The sequence below is a fragment of the Alligator mississippiensis genome, chromosome 5 (assembly GCF_030867095.1).
Source record: "Alligator mississippiensis isolate rAllMis1 chromosome 5, rAllMis1, whole genome shotgun sequence".
NCBI lineage: Eukaryota > Metazoa > Chordata > Crocodylia > Alligatoridae > Alligator > Alligator mississippiensis.
In genome coordinates, this window is record NC_081828.1 from 85442270 (window position 1) to 85461702 (window position 19433).

The 19433-nt window shown below is 44.6% G+C and overlaps 1 protein-coding gene across 3 annotated transcripts in view; it reads left to right on the plus strand.

The window, feature by feature from the left end:
- Positions 1-19433, plus strand: part of GALNT1 (polypeptide N-acetylgalactosaminyltransferase 1) — a 220396-nt gene that overhangs the window by 163794 nt on the left and 37169 nt on the right. For all 3 annotated transcript variants that reach the window (XM_059728581.1, XM_006269681.4, XM_059728582.1), the window contains 2 exons: positions 5097-5304; positions 17759-17929. In XM_059728581.1, coding sequence (XP_059584564.1) covers positions 5097-5304; positions 17759-17929 — 379 coding nt within the window. The remainder of the gene's footprint in view (positions 1-5096; positions 5305-17758; positions 17930-19433) is intronic.

Below are 19433 nucleotides of genomic sequence, written 5' to 3' on the forward strand. Positions count from 1 at the left end.
TGCAAACATTTTATAAATCAGTATTCGAACTGTTTGTACAAGTTGTAATGAGTTTCTACGCCTCTTTAAATCATTGACTTTTGTTACCTCTGCTTTCTCTGTTTTAGTGCTGTTAGAAAATATTTGAGAAACTCTCTTCTGTTTAATTACTTTGTAGAAGATGGTGCAGTAGGAGAAGCTAAGTAAAACTAGGTGCAAATCTGCCGCACAAATTATGAAAATATACATTTCCATCAGGAAAAAATAAATTGAGCTAAACCAAAAATTGTCCCCCAAAATAATTGTAAATTATTATTGTCCTACATCAGGGTTCTCTTAAATCTTGTAAATTGTATTTACAGATGCATTGTTATCATCATCATTTTTTTCAGACCATCTTTCAAATGTATTGCTTTAAATCTTAATCCTATCTTTCCCAATGCCTGCCATGTACCCATCTTGGTGATTATCTGCTAAGTGTGCTCTCAGTTCCATCCTCCAAGTCATTAGTGAGGGTATCAAACAGTACCAGACCCAGGACAGACCTCAGGAAATGCCAGTTGATACCTCCTTTCTGTTTGACAGGGACAGCTACTTTCAAGTATAACAATCTATCCATTCATGCCTCTACCTTCTAGTACTCTTATCTAGACTGGATCACTTAATTTATTTCTGGGAATGTCATGAAAAACATTTTCTTATAAAGTCAAGATACAGCACATTCACCCCTTCTTCCCCCACTTAATTTGCAAAGCCTGTCCCATTGTCAGAGAAGAAAATGAGCTTAATTCATCATGCTGTTAACAGATCCTTGTGAGTTGGTCCTTGTTAATCCTCTAGGTCGGGGGTTTTCAACTTTTTTTGATCAGGGTACCCCTGGCGGCTGGTCGAGAAGCAAGGAGTCCCCCAGTGACCAGTTGATGAGCGGGGGAGCCCGCGGGGGGCAGGGTGTCTGGCCTGTGGCAGCAAAACCAGACATGCTGCTGACGAAACTGGAAGTGCCAGCAGCTTCTCTGTGCCACTGCCATGTACCCCCTGGGGCCTTCCAAAGTACCTTCAGTTGATAACCCCTACTCTACGTGCTTATAAATCAGTGGATAATACTACAGGATATTTTAGGTTTCAAAGTTAGATGGATGGATCTGAAATTCCTTGTTTCCTCCTTTCTTTTCCTTGGGCACTATACTTGCTTTTTTCTGATCTTTTGGGACCTGCCTTATCTCCTCAAAGATAATAGTCAACAACTCTGCAGTAATCTGAGCCAGTTCCTCGAGTCCTTTAGGATGAATCTCATCAGGCCTTGCTGATTTGAAAACATTCAGCTTTTCTAAGGAATTTTTAACCTGTTCTTTCTACTCCAGCCTGATTATCTTCCCCCTCCCCTTACTGCTAACTGTACTTATCTGACAGATGAACGGTTTTGTGTAGTCTGAGGGGGGGAAAACATTAAACATGTCAGCTTTCTCTGCCTTATTTATTATTAGTTTTCCTATCCCATTCAGTAGCTGACCTGTACTTTCTTTAGTCTTCCTTTTCTTTACAACTGGGGATCCGCATTTTCCATTTAACATGGAAGGTGTGGATTTTTTCTTTTAAAGGAGAAAATGCGTATTTTCCCTTTTGAAGTGGGAAACCACAGATTTCCCCTTGCATACTGGCACAGTTCTAGCCTGCAAGGAACTGCTTGGAGCTGGGGGGAGGAAGATTTGGAGGCAGGGGCTGCCGTGTGTGTGTGCACGTGCACACACATGTCCAGCAATACAGCCAGGCAGGATTGTGGTAAGTTTCCTCAACTGCTTGTAGGTAAATCGATGGAGGGAGGGCATAGGTGATGCATGGGGTGGCACAGTGGTGGGCACAACTCTGCACCACCCTGGCCACCCTACTCTTGCGAGGCATTGGGTCCAGCTTAGATTCAGCCCCATGCCCCACAGCACTGAGATTGAGGTGGTGGCCATGGCTCGCATCGAGCCCACGTGGTGAGGGAACAAACGAGCACACATTGCACCCCTGGCCTAGGGTTGGACGCCCTTGGGCAGCACCCCCTGTCCCAGCCAAGGCGGTGCCTGGGGCCAAGGTACCTGGGGTGCTGGAGGCCAGCATGTGCCTAGGGCAGGGTAGACGCAGGGAGTCAGTACCAGCCACCCTTGTGGCTGAGGATCTGGCTCCAGGTTCAGGCTGTCCACCCCTGGTTTTACTTATTGCCATGCGCATCCTACTGCGCCACAGGCCATGGGGCACATGGCTGTCCTGCTGCTCACCGCCTCCCTGCCACCGGTCTAGACCAGGCTGTGGTTGCTGGTGGCTCTACTGGGGCTAGTGCTGGAGGTGGGGGCCGCAGGGCATGGGGAGGGGAGGGGAAGGGAGGGAGGAGTGGCATGGCCAGCCCACATGCTGCTCTGCCCAGCCTGGCTCTACTGCTGTCAGCACAGTGCCACGCAGCCTTCACTGGGTCTTAATACCTGAGGCCTGGCTCAGTACTGCCCAGCCCAGGCAGCCAGCAGAGACAGGCCCCGACCTGCTCCCCCCATGTGAGGGGCTAAGTGGCTCAGCCCCCTCTACATGCCCTTGGGCCCCCAAGCATGGCCCCTACTCCACATCGGAGCCACGCCACTCAGGGGCCCTTGCTCTCTCCCCCACATTTCCCTCAGGGACCCCTACCGTATATTTCCATCAAAGCCCCTTCACACACTCACCCTCAGGGGCTGCTGCTCCCCTCAGCAACCCCTGACCCCCTTGCCTCAGGGCCCCCTCCACACACCACTCGTGGCCCCCTGCCCTCCTTCCCCTACACACAAATACCCTACACTTCCTCTCAGGGCCCCGCCATGGCTCCTTGCCCTCCACCCTACGCATCCCTCAGGGCCCCTGCCTCTCAAACATAGATGCAAGGAGTTAGCTCCCCTTCCACAACACACACCCAAAGAGTTTGCTCCCTCCTCCCCCCAACACACACACACAGAGCTTTCCAAAAAGTGTCAAGAAAGGTGCACAACCCTCAGCTTTGTGGCATTTTTTCTGTCTAATGCAAAACCTTAACAGTGACCTCAGGCATATATATCAAAGGATCATCTGCAGCTGGACTCATGTCCTCGTGAGCAAAGGGCATGGGGAGTTCTTATTTTCCATGAGAAAACCCCCCCAAAATGAAACACCAAAATATACAGGCATTTAGAATTAATTTATTATAATGATTGAAGCACTGGTAAGCTTCCAAATTGCTTTATTTTTTGTTGTTATATCAATAAAACATTGTGTTCAAGTAATGGGCATGCATGCGTGTGTGTGCGTATGTGTATAATAGAGAGAGAGAGATGTTTCATTTTAATCACAGAAAAATGCAGATTTGGGGTTTTTTAATCAGAGTTTCTGATTTTTATCAGAGAATTTTGGAATGTTTTTAAAGCAGAGAAAACCAGCATCCCTGTTTATAATCTACTTACAGTTTTGTTTTTTGTTTTTGGTTGGGTTTTATGTCCCCTACTAGCTATATCCCAATTTGCACATTGGCATTCCTGATTTTGAAAAAAGATGTCATTTAAATTAGAAAAAATATTAACCAGGTCTACAGCTGATTTGAAAAAAAAAAAAAAAGAGGGGTAGTTCATAAAAAGTTGCATGAGTTGTGGAATTTTATTATTCCATGACCTCTAACAAGATCTTTTCAGGAAAAAAAAAAGTGTTGTTTGGGTTTTTTTTAATTTAAAAAAAAAAAATGTTTTACTTTTTCATTGCAATGAATGGAGCCTACCGTTTTCCATACCATAATTAAACCAAGCCATTATCATGCTGGCTCTTTGCCAGTCAGTTATCTTGCTGTTTTTGTTTTAGATCTTCATCCTCCTCCTTTCTTAGCCTTTCCAGAAGGAAAGGGTCTTTTAAAAATGTATACTTCAGGCCCCTTTCATAATTTTGCTTGATCCAGCAATAAATGGCTACCCAAGAAGCTGCTTTCAAAACTTATCAGTATAACTGCTGACTTTTTTCAGAGGATGATTGCACTGAACAATATGACATGTTGTCTTCATCATGAGAAGGTTGGCTCTCATCATAAAGAGAACAGAACAAATTGAAACCAGGCCTCCCCATATAAATCAGTGAAGTATTACCAGAAGGCAATCCCACACTATTATTGTTCATGGGTCTTGAGAGCTACAATTTAAAGAGAGAACTATACTTATGATAAAATTGAGTTCACATACTGATCCAGTAGCTCAATCATAAATCTTTTGCAAGATTTTTTTGAGTTTTATTGTCTTTCTGTCAAATTATTTCTGCTACTCAAGTGATCCTTAGCTGTCATTTAATCTCTGTTTGAACTTGGTAGCAAAATAAAGGGTTTTTTTTATTTTTCTGCACTGAAGATTTGAGATCTATTTAAAGTCTGTCCCACTTTTAGGAGCTTTTTATGGTACAGTACAGGTTTCAAGTTATGTATATCAGTGTTTTTGCACCTTCCCTTCCCCTCTCCCTCTTCACCCAAGTGTTATTGGAGGGGTAATTGGAGCTTGTACACCTAGAGAGGCAGCAACAAATGATCACCTTTGGTCAGCTCTCTTGAGATTTCCAAAACAGCTACTAAGAGTTCTTTTTTGCAATGTTATACTTCTACGTTGCATAAGTTAAGTATAATTTTATATGGGCTCCTTATTAAGAGTGTGGTGTTTTTGTTTAAAAGAGACTTGTTTAAAAATCTAGACCAGTGGTTCTCAACTTTTTTTGTACCAGGACCCATTTGTAAACATTGACCAGCCCTGGCCCAGTGCCCCTCGCAACCCACTTCCCTCTGCCCCCAGGCCCCAGTTTGTGGGGCAGCTGGTGGGTGTGTGGGTAGGGGAGGGAAGCAGAGGGGGCCCCAAACAGCCCCTTGCAAGCTGGAACTCTGACAGCTTGGATTGGAAAAGCCACAGTTTCCCATGTTTTTCTCCTTTAAAGGAGAATCCATTCTTAAAGTTCGTTGATCCCTTTTTAAAGTTTGTTCGCAACCCTTTCATATAGCCTTGGAACCCACAGGTTGAGAAACACTGGTCTGGACCCCAGCAGCATGCTGAGTCTGTCAGATCAGCACAATGTGTTAGCTTATTTCATGTTTCTCACCAGTTGTCCATATTTTACAGATTTCTTGAAGAGACCACTGGAAAATTACGTGAAAAAGTTAAAAGTTCCAGTTCATGTGATTCGAATGGAGCAGCGTTCTGGATTGATCAGAGCCAGATTAAAGGGGGCTGCTGTTTCCAAAGGCCAGGTTATTACCTTCTTAGATGCTCACTGTGAATGTACTGTAGGATGGCTTGAACCTCTCTTGGCACGGATTAAAGCTGACCGGTAACTATCAATTTATTTGTAAATGTTCTTTCTCTGTTTGGCTTTTTCAGTGGTTAACAAATATCCTTAACAGATTAACAAGTGGGCGTCCCGAGGCCAGTCTAAACGTAGGCCCACCCGCTTGTCTCTGGGCAAACCGCCTGCCTACCTCACCTGCCATGCCTTGATTATGATTAATAGATCTTAACAAGGCAGGAGGCTGCCCATTTACTTGCCCTGTTGCCAAGGGCTGATGCACATGGCTCCATCCATCCCTGTCCCATGTCCCATGCCTCACACATGGACTCAATCTTGCTTGGCCTAGCATCTGGCCTGCTTTTTTGGCCTAAACCCTGGCCACTCAATCACTTGGGCTCCCATCCCTTTACTGTTCCTCAGGCTCCCACCCCGGTTGCATTCAAGGCTCACAGCCCGGCCCGATCAGTTCAGGGCTCTAAGCCTCCCCATAACTCTGGGCTCCAAGCCCCATTCCCTTTCAGGACTCCAAGCCCCATATGCCCCACACTGGGTTTATTAGTATCCCCAAACTTATCCCCTGCCTTACACTAGGCCTCAGCAATCCCTAATTCATTTGCCCCAGGAGCTTCTTGTATAGCTCTCTGAAGGCTCAGGACCCTACCTCCCTGGAGCGTCACTCCTGGCTCCTTTTTGCAGCCTCGGAGCTCGCAGTGAGTCTGGGCACTGCCCCAGGTCCCTTCATACATTCATAGATGTTAGGGTCGGAAGGGACCTCGATAGATCATCGAGTCCGACCCCCTGCATAGGCCTGGGGCCCTGCTTCAGAACTCTCCATGAGTCTGGGCTATTGCTTTGTTCTTCAGGGTGTGTTCCCCTAGCCCCCCCCCCCCACAGGGTCACCTACAAGGCAGCAGGGACTGAGGCTTTCTGGTGCCCCATACTCACCCTTCACTGGGGAGGCCCCAGGTGTGACATTTCCTGGAGACTGCCCCACCACTGGCAGTCCCACCACACCACCCAAACCCAGCAGGGTGTAGTTTTAGGTCATGCCCCAGGACTAGGAGCCACCAGCCGTCTGCATAGCTCCAAAGATATTCCAGGAGCAGCAGCTCAGCCAGGTGCTGTTATCCCACCTATTAGCAGCAGACTGCCACTGGCTTTACTGTTCAGAGCCCCTGTTCTTATAGGGCACAGCTGGGCCCTGTTCCCAATCAGGCAGTTGTGCCCAGTTGAGATTGCAGCCAGCTGCAGGCTGCCTTGCTGCTGCTCAGGTCCCTGCAAGTAACAGAGCACACCCTGTACTCTGTTACACAGACCTATTTAGCTTATTAGTTTAGCCAAACATAAAATCCAAGAAAAATATGGCTTGGGAGGGAACCTCAGGAGATCACCTAGTCCCAGTTCTGCTGAAGGTAGGATCATTCTTGTCTAAATCAGGAGTGAGCAACCTTTTTTCAACAGCAGGCCTAATTTAACTCATCTCAGTCCTAAGAATGCTGCTGCTTTCACTGCTCCCAATTTCCCATGTCTCCACATGCCGCCATTGTTTTCTCCTCTGTCAAATGCTGCTGTGAGTGGCTGATCTATATATTTTTTCTCTCTCTCTCCCCTTCCCCTCCCCCCCCACCTTCTCTTCATCCCCCACTCCTCCTTCTGTCTAGTATGTCCATGCAGGTACATGTCCCTCCTGCTTCTGCTGTATACTGGTAGGCTAGATAAAATCTTGGTAAGCTAGATATGCTTTCTTCATGGGTTGTCTCTAGCCCCTGGGACATAGGTTGTCAGCCCCTGATCTCTTGAACAAACATCTTGAACAAATGTTTATCTAACCTGCACTTAGACTGTTGAATCTTGGTCTTGGAAAGTTTATCTAGATAATCTGTGCCAGTGATTAACTACTTTCAGAGTTAAAGTTCTTTATATCCAACCTAAATTTCCCTTCTTACAATTTAAGAACCTTACTTTTTGTCCTTTTCCCTGTGGCTGCAGAATATGATTGGGTACTTTGGAGTAGTGGATTAATATTATAATTTCCCAACATATCGGGTTGCGATGGAGGAAATAAGGAAGTTGTAACACAAGTAGAAAACGAACAAGATTAAGTACCTGTGAATGAAGTGTTTGGTCTCAGCCAGGCACAAATCTGGGCCTGAGTGTTTAACTCATTATCATGAGATTCACTGTACAACAGTAAACAGCTACCATATTTACTCAAATGTATGACATCCCTCCCCCAATAATTATATTCTGTATATATGGACAATGTATTCATTTGTTACAGTTTTCCAGATGTAGAATTTAATTATTGGAGTGTTGCCTTGAATTCATGGGTCCCATGACTACAGCAGAGAAAATAGTAGCTAGTGTGGATGGGGAGGGGTCAGGTGCCCTCCTTGCCCTCTGTCCTATCAACTTCTTCCCTGTGCAGCCTTCCTGTCCCCTATTACTGTCAGACCCTGCTCAGGCTCTGTCCCTTCCCAAGCACAATGTAGAAGTGAGCTACATGTGACAGGTAGAGCATCTCACTAGCCTGATTTGCTTTCTTGAGCAGAAAGAGTGGGAATTGAAGTACTGGGATACAGAAAGGTATGAGAACTTTTGGAAGAAATATGCAGAGAAATGAGAGGAAGGAATTAAGAGGGATAAAGTTAATAGCAGGGGAAAAGTCGAGAGAAAGTGTGATTATAGTTTGAGTGTACGCAGATTTACTAGAAGCAGAAGACATAGAAAGATGGATGGAAAAGTACGGCCAAAGGGCCATGTCAGTAGAGGAAGAAAGAGACAAATATGGTATTTGGACAAGGTCTTGGAGGGCGCAGGTAGTGTTACAAGCAGATGAGTAGAGGTCAGGTGGGGTGCTGCACCTCCTGGCAGAAAGGTGCAGCACCTGTTCACACACTACCCCCTCAGTGTGCTATGGATGTGAGGAGATGGGGCACAGAGCAGCAGAGTGCTAGGAATCCCTAAAATGCGCTGTTTGTAAGGGAGAAGGGCACTTGTATCATAGATGCCCCAAAGCCTTTTCAAGTATAGTCAGACCCCCTGAGGAACAGAAAAGCCCAAAGGAAGAGAGGAGGGCTTGGACACTGAAGTAGAAATGGTAGAAGAAACCCCACAGGAGGATGGAACAAAGGATGGGGGGTAAAATTTCTGTGATTGAGGTAGCTCAGGAGGAGATAAGAGACAAATGAAAGAGAAAGCAGGAATAGCAAACAGCTCAGACATGGAGCCCTGGGATGGGGAAGAAAGAAGACACCCCACATGCAACAGAAGTGGAGATGGAGCAAGAGAGAGAATTGGAGAGAGGCTGGGGAACAAAAGAAAATGCAGGGGCTGAAGACCAGGAAAAAGAAAGCTGATGAGGGAAGTGAGTTGGAGGAGGAGAGAGAGCAGTTTCCCACTACTTACACCTCAGGGCTCCAGCCCGGAGTGGAAACAAGAAAGTGGGAAGCAGTGGGGAGGTAGGAACATGCAAGCCTTCCTAAATGTGAAAGTGATCCAGCAGCTTGCAAAGTCTGCTGAGATGCAAGTGAAGGAGGGGGAGTCATCAACCATCCTAAGCAGTAGCATAGACAAACCTTAAAGGGACAGGTGCACTCAGCTCAAAGCAAGCATGGCCAAACTTTAGAAGGACAGGTGCACTCATTTTAAAACAAGCATAAAATGGCATTGACAGTAGTTTCACTTAACATCAGGAGTATCTTAACAAGGAAAAGATGGAAACAAGAATGTGTTATACCAAGAGAGAGGGATTATAAGCACTCTGAGAAAAGATGGAGATGAGGACCATCTTGGTGGTCACAGACAACTGAGAACAAAGCTGCAGGGATAGCAATGTTACTTAAGAACACAGAGCTGAGAACAAAGCAGGTAGAAGAAGTCATCAGTGGCAGATGGCAATGAATGATACCATCAGTCAGGGGAACAGAATTAGAACGTTTCAATGTATATGCATTGCCAGAGAGGGAGGGAAGGAATTCACTGCTTAGAAAGCTAACTGTTTACATGGTCAGGGGGCAACTGTGCATAAGTGGGAGATTTCAATTGCATATTGAACAGGGGACAATATACAACAGGGGAAGGGGCAATAGAACAAGGGATGGAGGAAACAGAGCTTTAGACAGCTCATCTGGGCTGTTAACAAATATAATAAAAGAAGAGTTGCTAAGAGATGTGTGGGCAGGGGAGGAAGTTTTCAGTAGAATAGCCCCCAGTGGAAAGAAACAATCAAGATTTGACTTTGTGCTCTTATCAGAAGAAATAAGGATAAGGAAGAAAGAAGCCATACATGTGGCTTTTAGTGGTCTGCAGATGTTGAAGGTAGAAATGAGTCTTGGTAAGAGTCCCATGGGAAGGAAGGGCCTGTGGAAGTTAAACGTACAGCTGTTACAAGGTGAAGAGATATGTCAAGAGTACAAGAGGGTTTTAAGGGGTGGTGAACATTTGATGAAATATTTTGGGAGTACCATAGGGTAGATGATGGCAAAGAGGAGGGCAGAATACTGTTTCAGGAAGGAAGGCTGAAAATGCCTGGGGAAAAGAGCAAAAGAGGTAAGAAAGCTGCAAAGAAGGATACAGGAGCTGCTAAAGGAAGCTGCTAAAGGAGGACCAGTACGAGAAGAGCTTAAAGAAATAAAGGCAAGAGTTAGAAACCTGGTTTAAAGGAAAGATGAACGAGAAAATGTTCTTAGCGCACACACCCTGGGTTGGGGAGAACAAAGTCCTATAATTTTTGGCCAGAGCGAAGGCGGCAAAAGGAGAGCTTAAAGCAGTGTCGGAAGGTGGTGGTACCCTGGTGGAAAAGCAAGCAGTGGTGTTGGAGGCTATGAAAAGATTTTATGAAGAACTATACCAGAAGAAGGAAACAGACAGGAAGAAGATGAAGGATTTCTTGGAAGAGATTGAAACAAAAGTAGAGGAGAAGGAAACAAAGAAGATGGAAAAAAATAGATGAGCTTAAAGGAAGTGGAGGAGTTTAAAAACCTTTAAACAAGGGAAATCATCCGGAGCAGAAGACTTTTATGAGAAGTTTTGGGCATAGGTAGGGAGGGCTATAGTGAAGGTGTTCAAGGAAATAGCAGGAACAGGAGAGGGAGGGAAAGATTTTACAAGAGGCATTGTGATCTTACTCTTCAAGAAAGGGGAGAAGGAACTCTTGAAAAAATGGAGACCAATTATGCTTCTTAATATGGATTATAAATTAATGGCCAAGGTGCTGGCTGTGAGGATGAGGAAAACCCCCAGAAAATAATACATGAAGACCAAGTATGCACAGTATCAGGTAGGTGGATCTCTGAAGCAAGCAGTTTGATGAGAGATGCACTGTCCCACATCCAAGAGAGGAAAACAAACAGTTATAACAAATTTAGATTTAGAAAGAGCATGTGATAGAGTAGATCATGATTACATATTTGGGGTACTAGGAAAAATGGGGTCCCCAGAAAAATGTATATGCTGGATTAAGGTTATTGTATAGAGAAGCAGAGAATTGAATCCAAATGAATGGGTACTTAAGCAGGGCCTTTAAAATCCATACAGGGATGAGACAAGGGTGCACCCTGTCACTACTACTGTTTGTGTGTGTCATGGAGCCATTAGTACAAAGAATAAGAAAAGATTGGGTGATAAATAGAGTAAAGATTCTGGGAGGGGGTGAGGTAAAATGTGTTTTATACATGGATGATATAAAGGTAGTGGTTAGAGGCAGACAAGGTTCCTTGGGTGAATTTGATATCTTTTATTAAACCAACCCAAATAGTTGGAGAATAGTTATTAAGCAAGCTTTCGGGTTCAAAAACCCTTCGTCAGGCTAAGGAAGTTTCAGCAGTTGGTGTGTGCTCTTCGCTAAAACATACATCAGAGTATGGAGAAGCAACAGGGCTAAACAAAATGCATCAAAAAGCACAATGGTAGGAGTGGGGAACTGGAGGGGCTTGGAGAAGCTGGGCCTTCAAATAAGAGAGAGAGAAATCAGAATGCTAGGATTCCTAATAAATGCCGAAGGAAAAGATAATATAGCATGGGAAAAGGTGATGGCAAAGCTATGGAAAATACTTTTATTATGGTCCAGGAGGACACTGTTTTTTGGTGGAAAAGTGGCAGCATTTAAAGTTGTGTTACTGCTGATTTATTCTATTATATACTTGAGTTGTATTCACACTGACATGGCAGATAGCAAAAGCATGGGGGAAATGTACGTATTCTCCTGGAATGTCAAAAAAAAAAATAAAAGGCTGGCTACAGCTGAACTGTACAAAGCAAGAGAAATGTGGGGGATGAGGGCTGCCAGACTTATGATTGTTCATCTGTGCAAAATATGTAAGCGCACTATGCAAGGGGGTAATGGAGGGAGAAAGGAAAGCAGTGCATATCACTCAAGTTCACACAGCTGCAGTTTTGAGGAAATAGAAGATATCAGACTTATCTGAAGAGTCCATGGGTGTGGTAACCTCTGGTTAATTACATCAGGATGGAAGGAGTTATACAGCAGTATAAAATAGGGAAGTTAGAGCTGGAGGTCCTGAAGGATCATTAAAAAGAAAAAATTTCATGGATGTGGTAAGGGAGAGAGACAGGATGGTGCCAGTGGGAAACTTCACAGAAGGGAAGTGTGGGGAGCGTTGGTGGGTAAACAACTAAAAGGTGAACATACTGATCTACTGTGGATGGTTGTAAGATGTATCTTGCTGTTGAGAGAAGTGCAACAGATGGGGCTTGACAAACTTACCAAGGTACCCAAGTTATAGATGTGGGGAGCAAGAAAAGTGGGACATATTTTGGGAGTGTATGTATGCAAAGTGAGTGTGGGAAAGAGCCTGCCAGTTTCTGAGTTGTCACCAAAATAAACCTGTTATTAGCACGGGAGATGGTACTATACAGACTCATGCGAAAGGGACTGGAAGAAATGTTATTAAGGACTTTATTAGCATGTGTTAAAGCTAGTTGATGCTAAGTAAGAAACCCCCAGGTGTTTAAGGAGTTGGCTTATCACTGAAAGAGAGTGCCTGAAGCTGGAGCTGCATAAACTGAAATACTACATGGATCAGGACAAGGGAGAGATTGGAGAGGAAGAGGTGAAGGAAAAAGGACTGGACACACTTGTTTCACTAAACTAACAAAGAGGACTGGTGGGAGGGGCAGAGAGTTTCAGGTGGTTACTGAGGTAACAGGTTTTTCATGGGGTTCTGTATGAAAGAAAGTTCTGTAAGGGTTTATTTTTTGTGGGAAGTTGATGTTTATTGTTTAACAGTTTAATATATGCAGTTGCACATTTTTCATATGTAGCTGTTTCTGGGCTATGAAGTCTTGGTAAAACAAGGATGCTTGATATGTGTAGTTTTGTAAGTGTAGAGTGATGAGTGTTTTTAATAAAACTTGTAAAAAAAACAAAAAAAAAACAAAAAAAACCAAACCAAACCAAACCTGGTTAACATCAGCATCTTGTGGCTAAAATCAACTAGCAATTTTGGCACCAAGCGGAAGGTGTCAGGGCTGGTTCTGGCCCTCCTGATGTTGGTTTGGTATTACGGTGCCAGTTCTCTGTGGAGGGAACACCCACCCGTTTTATGATCTGGTTTTTTTTGTTTTTAAGGCCACGCCAAAAAAAAAAGATTTCCATCAGTGTTTGCCCAACAGAAGCTATGTGTTTTATTGGCTGCATTTAATCAACTTCATAGTTGACTTCCATGACTGAGCACATGCTTCTTCTAGCAGCAGTTTAATGACAATGTATTTAATGGTGGGGGAGTGGGTCTTGCTCATGTACAAATATAAGACAAGGGTTTTTTCCTCCCCACGCTGATGGGAAGGGTGAGGGGGTGGAGCGATCCTTGTCTTATATTCCAGTCAATACAGCAGGTAGGATGACACATGGTACAGGATAAATGTTTCTATACTTTAGGGGAATTTTGAGTTGCAGAGTTTACAACCATGTTTTAATAATATGCTATAGTAACAAACCAACAATAATATGATGCAAATGTTAATATATGGTCTTAGACACACGTACCCAACATTTTTTGAGGTGAGGAATTGCTAAACCAGGTAAAGCTTATGTACATATACAAATTGTGATGTAGAGGTAATATGAAAGATGTCTTTAGGAGCCCACAGTAAGGAAGACGAGACCATCAGCATGCATCCACAGATTATTTTACCTGCTTTGGATCCCTTTTCCCTCAAAGCATTGTGTAAATGAAACTAAAGCTAGTTGCTTTATATAATGTTTTCCTCTCCTTTGTTGTCATTTTGTTTAGGTTTATAAATAAAACCATGTTGCGTTAGTCTCTTTCAGTTGTCTGTCTTTAGGATCCCTAATTAAATGATGATTGTGGGAGCCACCCACAAGTGAACCCAAGTAGGTGCCATATGTTAAATAATTCTAAATAATCCTAACTCCAGGAACGGCTAGAGATTTAAAAAAATCAAAACTCTGGTCTAGTTTAAACTAAATTGATATGCACTTTTTTTCTGTCATTTTAATGAAAAAACATTAGAAGTAAAAGCCGCGGCTCATATTCAGCTGCTTTAGCCTTTTCATAGATTCATAGATGTTAGGGTCGGAAGGGACCTCAATAAATAGATCATCGAGTCCGACCTCCTGCATAGGCAGGAAAGAGTGCTGGGTCTAGATGACTTCAGCTAGATGCATATCCAACCTCCTCTTGAAGACCCCCAGGGTAGGGGAGAGCACCACCTCCCTTGGGAGCCCGTTCCAGACCTTGGCCACTCGAACTGTGAAGAAGTTCTTCCTAATGTCCAGTCTAAATCTGCTCTCTGCTAGCTTGTGGTCATTATTTCTTGTAACCCCTGGGGGCGCCTTGGTGAATAAATCCTCACCAATTCCCTTCTGTGCCCCCATGATGAACTTATAGGCAGCCACAAGGTCGCCTCTCAACCTTCTCTTGCGGAGCCTGAAAAGGTCCAGGTTCTCTAGTCTCTCCTCATAGGGCTTGGTCTGCAAGCCCTTAACCATATGAGTGGCCCTTCTCTGGACCCTCTCCAGGTTATCCGCATCCCTCTTGAAGTGCGGCGCCCAGAATTGCACGCAGTACTCCAACTGCGGTCTGACCAGCGCCCGATAGAGGGGAAGTATCACCTCCTTGGATCTATTTGTCATGCATCTGCTGAGACATGATAAAGTGCCATTGGCTTTTTTGATGGCTTCCTCACACTGCTGACTCATGTTCATCTTGGAGTCCACTAGGACTCCAAGATCCCTTTCCACTTCTGTGCCACCCAGCAGGTCATTTCCTAGGCAGTAGGTGTGCTGGATATTTTTCCTCCCTAGGTGCAGCACTTTGCATTTCTCCTTGTTGAACTGCATTCTGTTGTTTTCTGCCCATTTGTCCAACCTATCCAGGTCTGCTTGCAGCTGTTCCCTGCCCTCCAGCGTGTCTACTTCTCCCCATAGCTTTGTGTCATCCGCAAACTTGGACAGAGTACACCTCACTCCCTCGTCCAAGTTGCTGATGAAGACATTGAAGAGTATCAGTCCAAGGACCGAGCCCTGCGGGACCCCACTGCCCACACCCTTCCAGGTCGAAACCGACCCGTCCACCACGACTCTCTGGGTGCGACCCTGTAGCCAATTCGCCACCCACCGGACTGTGTAGTCATCCATATCACAGCCTCTTAACTTGTTCACCAGTATGGGGTGGGATACCGTATCGAAGGCCTTCCTGAAGTCTAAGTATACGACATCCACCCCTACTCCTGCGTCCAGGCGTTTCGTAACCTGCTCATAAAAAGAGACTAGATTAGTCAGGCACGATCTGCCTGCTACGAACCCTCAGCATAATTTGTCCTGCCGGGCTCTCGCAAATGTGAGACTTGATAATTTTTTCAAACTTTTTGCCAAGGATGGAGGTGAGAGTGACTGGCCTATAGTCGCCCGGGTCCTCCTTCCTCCCCTTCTTGAAAATGGGGACCACGTTGGCCCTTTTCCAGTCCTCCGGGTCTTGGCCCATGCACCACGAGCGTTCAAATATTCCTGCCAGTGGCTGTGCAATGACGTTGGCCTGTGCCTTCATTACCCTCGGATGGAGCTCATCCGGGCCTGCCGACTTAAAGGCATCCAGTTCTTCCAAGGGACTCTGCACCATCTCACGGTTTACACATGGTAGTCTGGCGCCTTGCTGCTGCCTCTCTGCAACCCCAGTGAGAGACTTGTCGTGCCCCTCACTTAGGAACACTGAGGCAAAGAACTCGTTGAGGAGTTCAGCCTTCTCCCCCCTGTCCGTCACCAATTGCTTCTGCCCATTTAGTAGGGGTCCTATTCCTCCCTGGGCCTTCCTTTTACTCCCTATATATCTAAAAAACAATTTCTTGTTATCCTTTACTTGGGATGCCATCCTCAGCTCCATGGTAGCTTTGGCCCGTCTAACTGCCTCCCTACAAGCACGAGCAGAGGAGGTATACTCTTTTTTGGTGATCTCTCCCTGTTTCCACTTTTTATGTGCTCCCCTTTTGGCCCGTAGGCTGCCCTGGATTTTTCTGGTCAGCCAAGGAGGCCTCCTGGCCCCTTTCCCTCTTTTTCCTCGCATAGGGATTGTCTCCCTTAGTGCCCGAAGGATCATTTCCTTAAGGCACAGCCACCCTTCTTGGGCTCCCATCACTTCAAAACTCCTACTCTGCAGTGCCTTATTGAACTCTTCCTTTCCTGGAGGAACAGGCCAAGGCGAATTTCTTCTGACCATAGCTGACAAACAAAATGAGTGTGTCCTTTGAGCTATTTGATTGGGCCTGGTGTAAATGCTTAATTACAAGCCTGATGCATTGTTAAGAGCCTGATGTTCATTACTGTCATCATTTACTGATGGTTACCGTCTGCTAGTTCAAGCAGTGTAAAAGAAGAGCTTATGCTCTATGTTACGTGCTTAAGTTGAGGTCTACTTGCAGAGCTGTCCGGGGAAGATGTTAGTGTTCCTCGTATCTGTTTTTTACTTTCTTGGTATGCCTTCCCATTTACAAGTTCTCTCATCCAAATTCTCAACTGCATAACCCTCTGATGCCCTCAACATAGGAAAGCTATGTTGATTAAAAAAAATAAATCTAGCTTGCAAAGTAAAGCTTTAGCAGAGTTCATAGATTGTTACAGCATTTTAATATTATAAAAGCCTAAGTTCTGTCAGTCGGTCGGTCTGTCACGCTTTATTTGCACTCTGATTGATTGGCTGCTTCCATCAGCCAGCAGCGTTGGCCTCTGCTCCCCCATCGCACTCCCTGCAAGAGGCAGAACAGCAGCAGCATGGGGCATTAGGTGGCAGCACTCCATCCCAGCCCATCCCCTCCCCTTTAATCACCCCCCCCATCATTCTTGACGGGCAGTTAGCTAGTGTTTTAATAACTGTCATATTGAGACACCAATGTATGCATTAAGTGCCACTTAAACATGTTTTAACCATTATTTATAGAGGCTTAGAAATTAGAAGAGGCTCAGACTTTTAATAAACATGTATAGCCTTATGACTACAGAATAAAAGGATGGTAATAATTGGCCTTGTTTCAATTCAGATCTGGAATTTATTGTTTAATGTGTATGTTACATCTAGATATCTAATCTAGATAGTTACCCATTATACAGAAGTGGCATACTGTCAATTGAGGCAGCAGTTTTGTGATCTTAACTATTTTTTATGCACATTGTCTTTTTTTTTTCTTTCTTTTCTAAAGAGACTTCTACATAGCCAGTACATTTATTTTTTAGCTTTCCTTTCCCTACTGTAATTACCTTAAAGAACAAACAATGCCTTAACTGCACGGAAAACCAACTGGTTTAGAAGTAGTTATGTTTGACGTATTCTTCTTGGGTCCTCACAATGATTTCATGTTTATAAAGGCTATATTTTGAATATTACACATTTATCTGTGATATATACAGGGCTGTAAATAAGAAGTGATCTGCAGGGCATTGTTTGCTTTAAAGTTAGGGGGCTGTCTGAGCCACTCTCATATACTGTAGTTGGAAACCTAGAATTCAGCTATGATGCTGCTGCTAATTTTTTTTTAAAAGCATACAGTATGTCAATTCACACTATATAGCCCTATTGTGAAGGCACTTTTATGAAGGAGGAGGCGGAGCAAGGATTTGACTGTCCACAAAATGTGTTTGTGTTTCTACAGTTAAAGAATATATCCAATGTGACGTTGTTTTGAGTATTGCTGATGCAGATAGTTTTTCTTTTTATTTTACCTTTGGTATAAATTACTCACCATTTATTTGTTAAATTACAAAAATGTTGCAGTATGAACAAGGGCTTATTTGGCTTGTTGGCAAACACAGTAACACACAGAGGGGTAAAAAGTTTATAACTTTGTAACTTTGTATTATAACTTATAACTCTTATAACTTGTTAAATATATGTATTTTAGAAACAACCAAAAGAAGCTTTGCATGCTGTGATGTTTATTATCATTTCTGTAATATATAGTAAACCAAAAAAATTCAGAGCATTTTGTCACTTCAACTAATAGGTTTTGGCACTTCTTTCTCTAGGAGAACTGTAGTGTGTCCCATCATTGATGTAATTAGTGATGACACCTTTGAATATATGGCAGGCTCTGATATGACCTATGGTGGGTTCAACTGGAAATTGAATTTCCGCTGGTATCCTGTTCCTCAGAGAGAGATGGACCGAAGGAAAGGTGATCGGACCCTTCCTGTCAGGTAACTAGAGTGTATTGCATCCATTTCAGGAAAAAAAAATGTTTCATTGCCCTCTTCTATTGTCTTTTCCAGGTTAGCTTCAAATATATCGGTAATTAACAATATAAATTTTATTGTCATTTTGGCATAGTTAAAGTAACAGTGTCAAATTGGTGTGACATGTAGATCTTGCTACTGTTGTTAACTTATTATTATTTAAGTAGTCTGATTATTAAACAATCAGATATTAGGCCTGTGCAAAGCAGCAAGTATTCACTTTGGATTTGGATTCGGATGATTTAGAGGGACCGTGATTCAATTCGAAGATTTGTATCACTGTCCCGATTCGATTCGGCCGAATCTGATCTGATAATTCAGTGCCGCTTTAGAGATTTGGACAAAAATTAAACAGGCAGCTGTCCTCACCATGCTGGCCACAGCAGCCTCCAGCTGGTAAGTCTGTTGTGGTGGGCGGAGGAGGGAAGGAAGGGACATGGAGGAGGGAGGGAGGGATTGGGGCTGGGGCTGGGACAATCTGCCCAGCCGGGGCAGGGGGCATGTGATTCGGGGAGGGGGGGCAGGGGGACGTGGGATGTAGGCGCAGCAGCACGTGGAGTGGGGGCTTTGCCTTGCTGCCACTTGCCCAGTTGGAGTAGGATGTGGGCGCAGCTCACTCTGGGTGGCTGGGGGCAAGTGGTGGCAGGACATAGTGTCATGTGTGTCCCCGTCTCCCCCCCCCCCATCCGCAGCTGGGCAAGCGGCAACAACATCTGCCCCACCCCCCGTGCTGGCTGGGCAGAGCCCCTGCTCTCAGAACTGCCACTCCCACATCCCACGCTCCCCCTCCCCCCCCCCGCCAGCTGGGCAAGTGGCAGGCTGTGCTCTGCTGCTGCTTGCCCTCTTCCACACAGAGTGAGCTGCGCCTGCATAGCCCCCATTCCGAGCGCTGCTGTGCCCCCCCTCCGGCCCCCTCTCTGAATCCCGAGTCCTGTGCCCCCCACCCTGGCTGGGAAGCTTGTCCCATACCCCTTCTCTCCCCCCTCTGTCCACCACAGCAGACTTACCAACTGGAGGCAGCGGTGTCCAGGGTGGGAAGGACTGCTGCCTGTTTAGTCTACAGCCGAGTCTCTGCAGCGGCACCAAATCTTTTTCCCAATCAATTCAGAGGCTTCCAATTCAATTCGGACCTTTTAATTGGTGTCCCAATTCAATTCCGATTTGGAGATTCCGTCACCGAATTGGGCCGAATCTCCTCTGAATCAAATCAGCTACCAAAGTTTCTCATAACCCTATCAGATACGTCACATTAGGATTATTCTAAAGATTTTAACTTTAATCCGTGAATTAATTTGAATGAAAATGAGTTTTCCCTACACACTTTACATTTGAGATGCAAGGTTTTAATGATGTTTACCTTATTCTTTTGCCTCCCATGTACTCTAGAAAACTGAATTTTTGATACTATGAAACAAATAAAACCAGTATATAATGACCTGTTGTATTTCTAATGTTGTCTAATGATTAT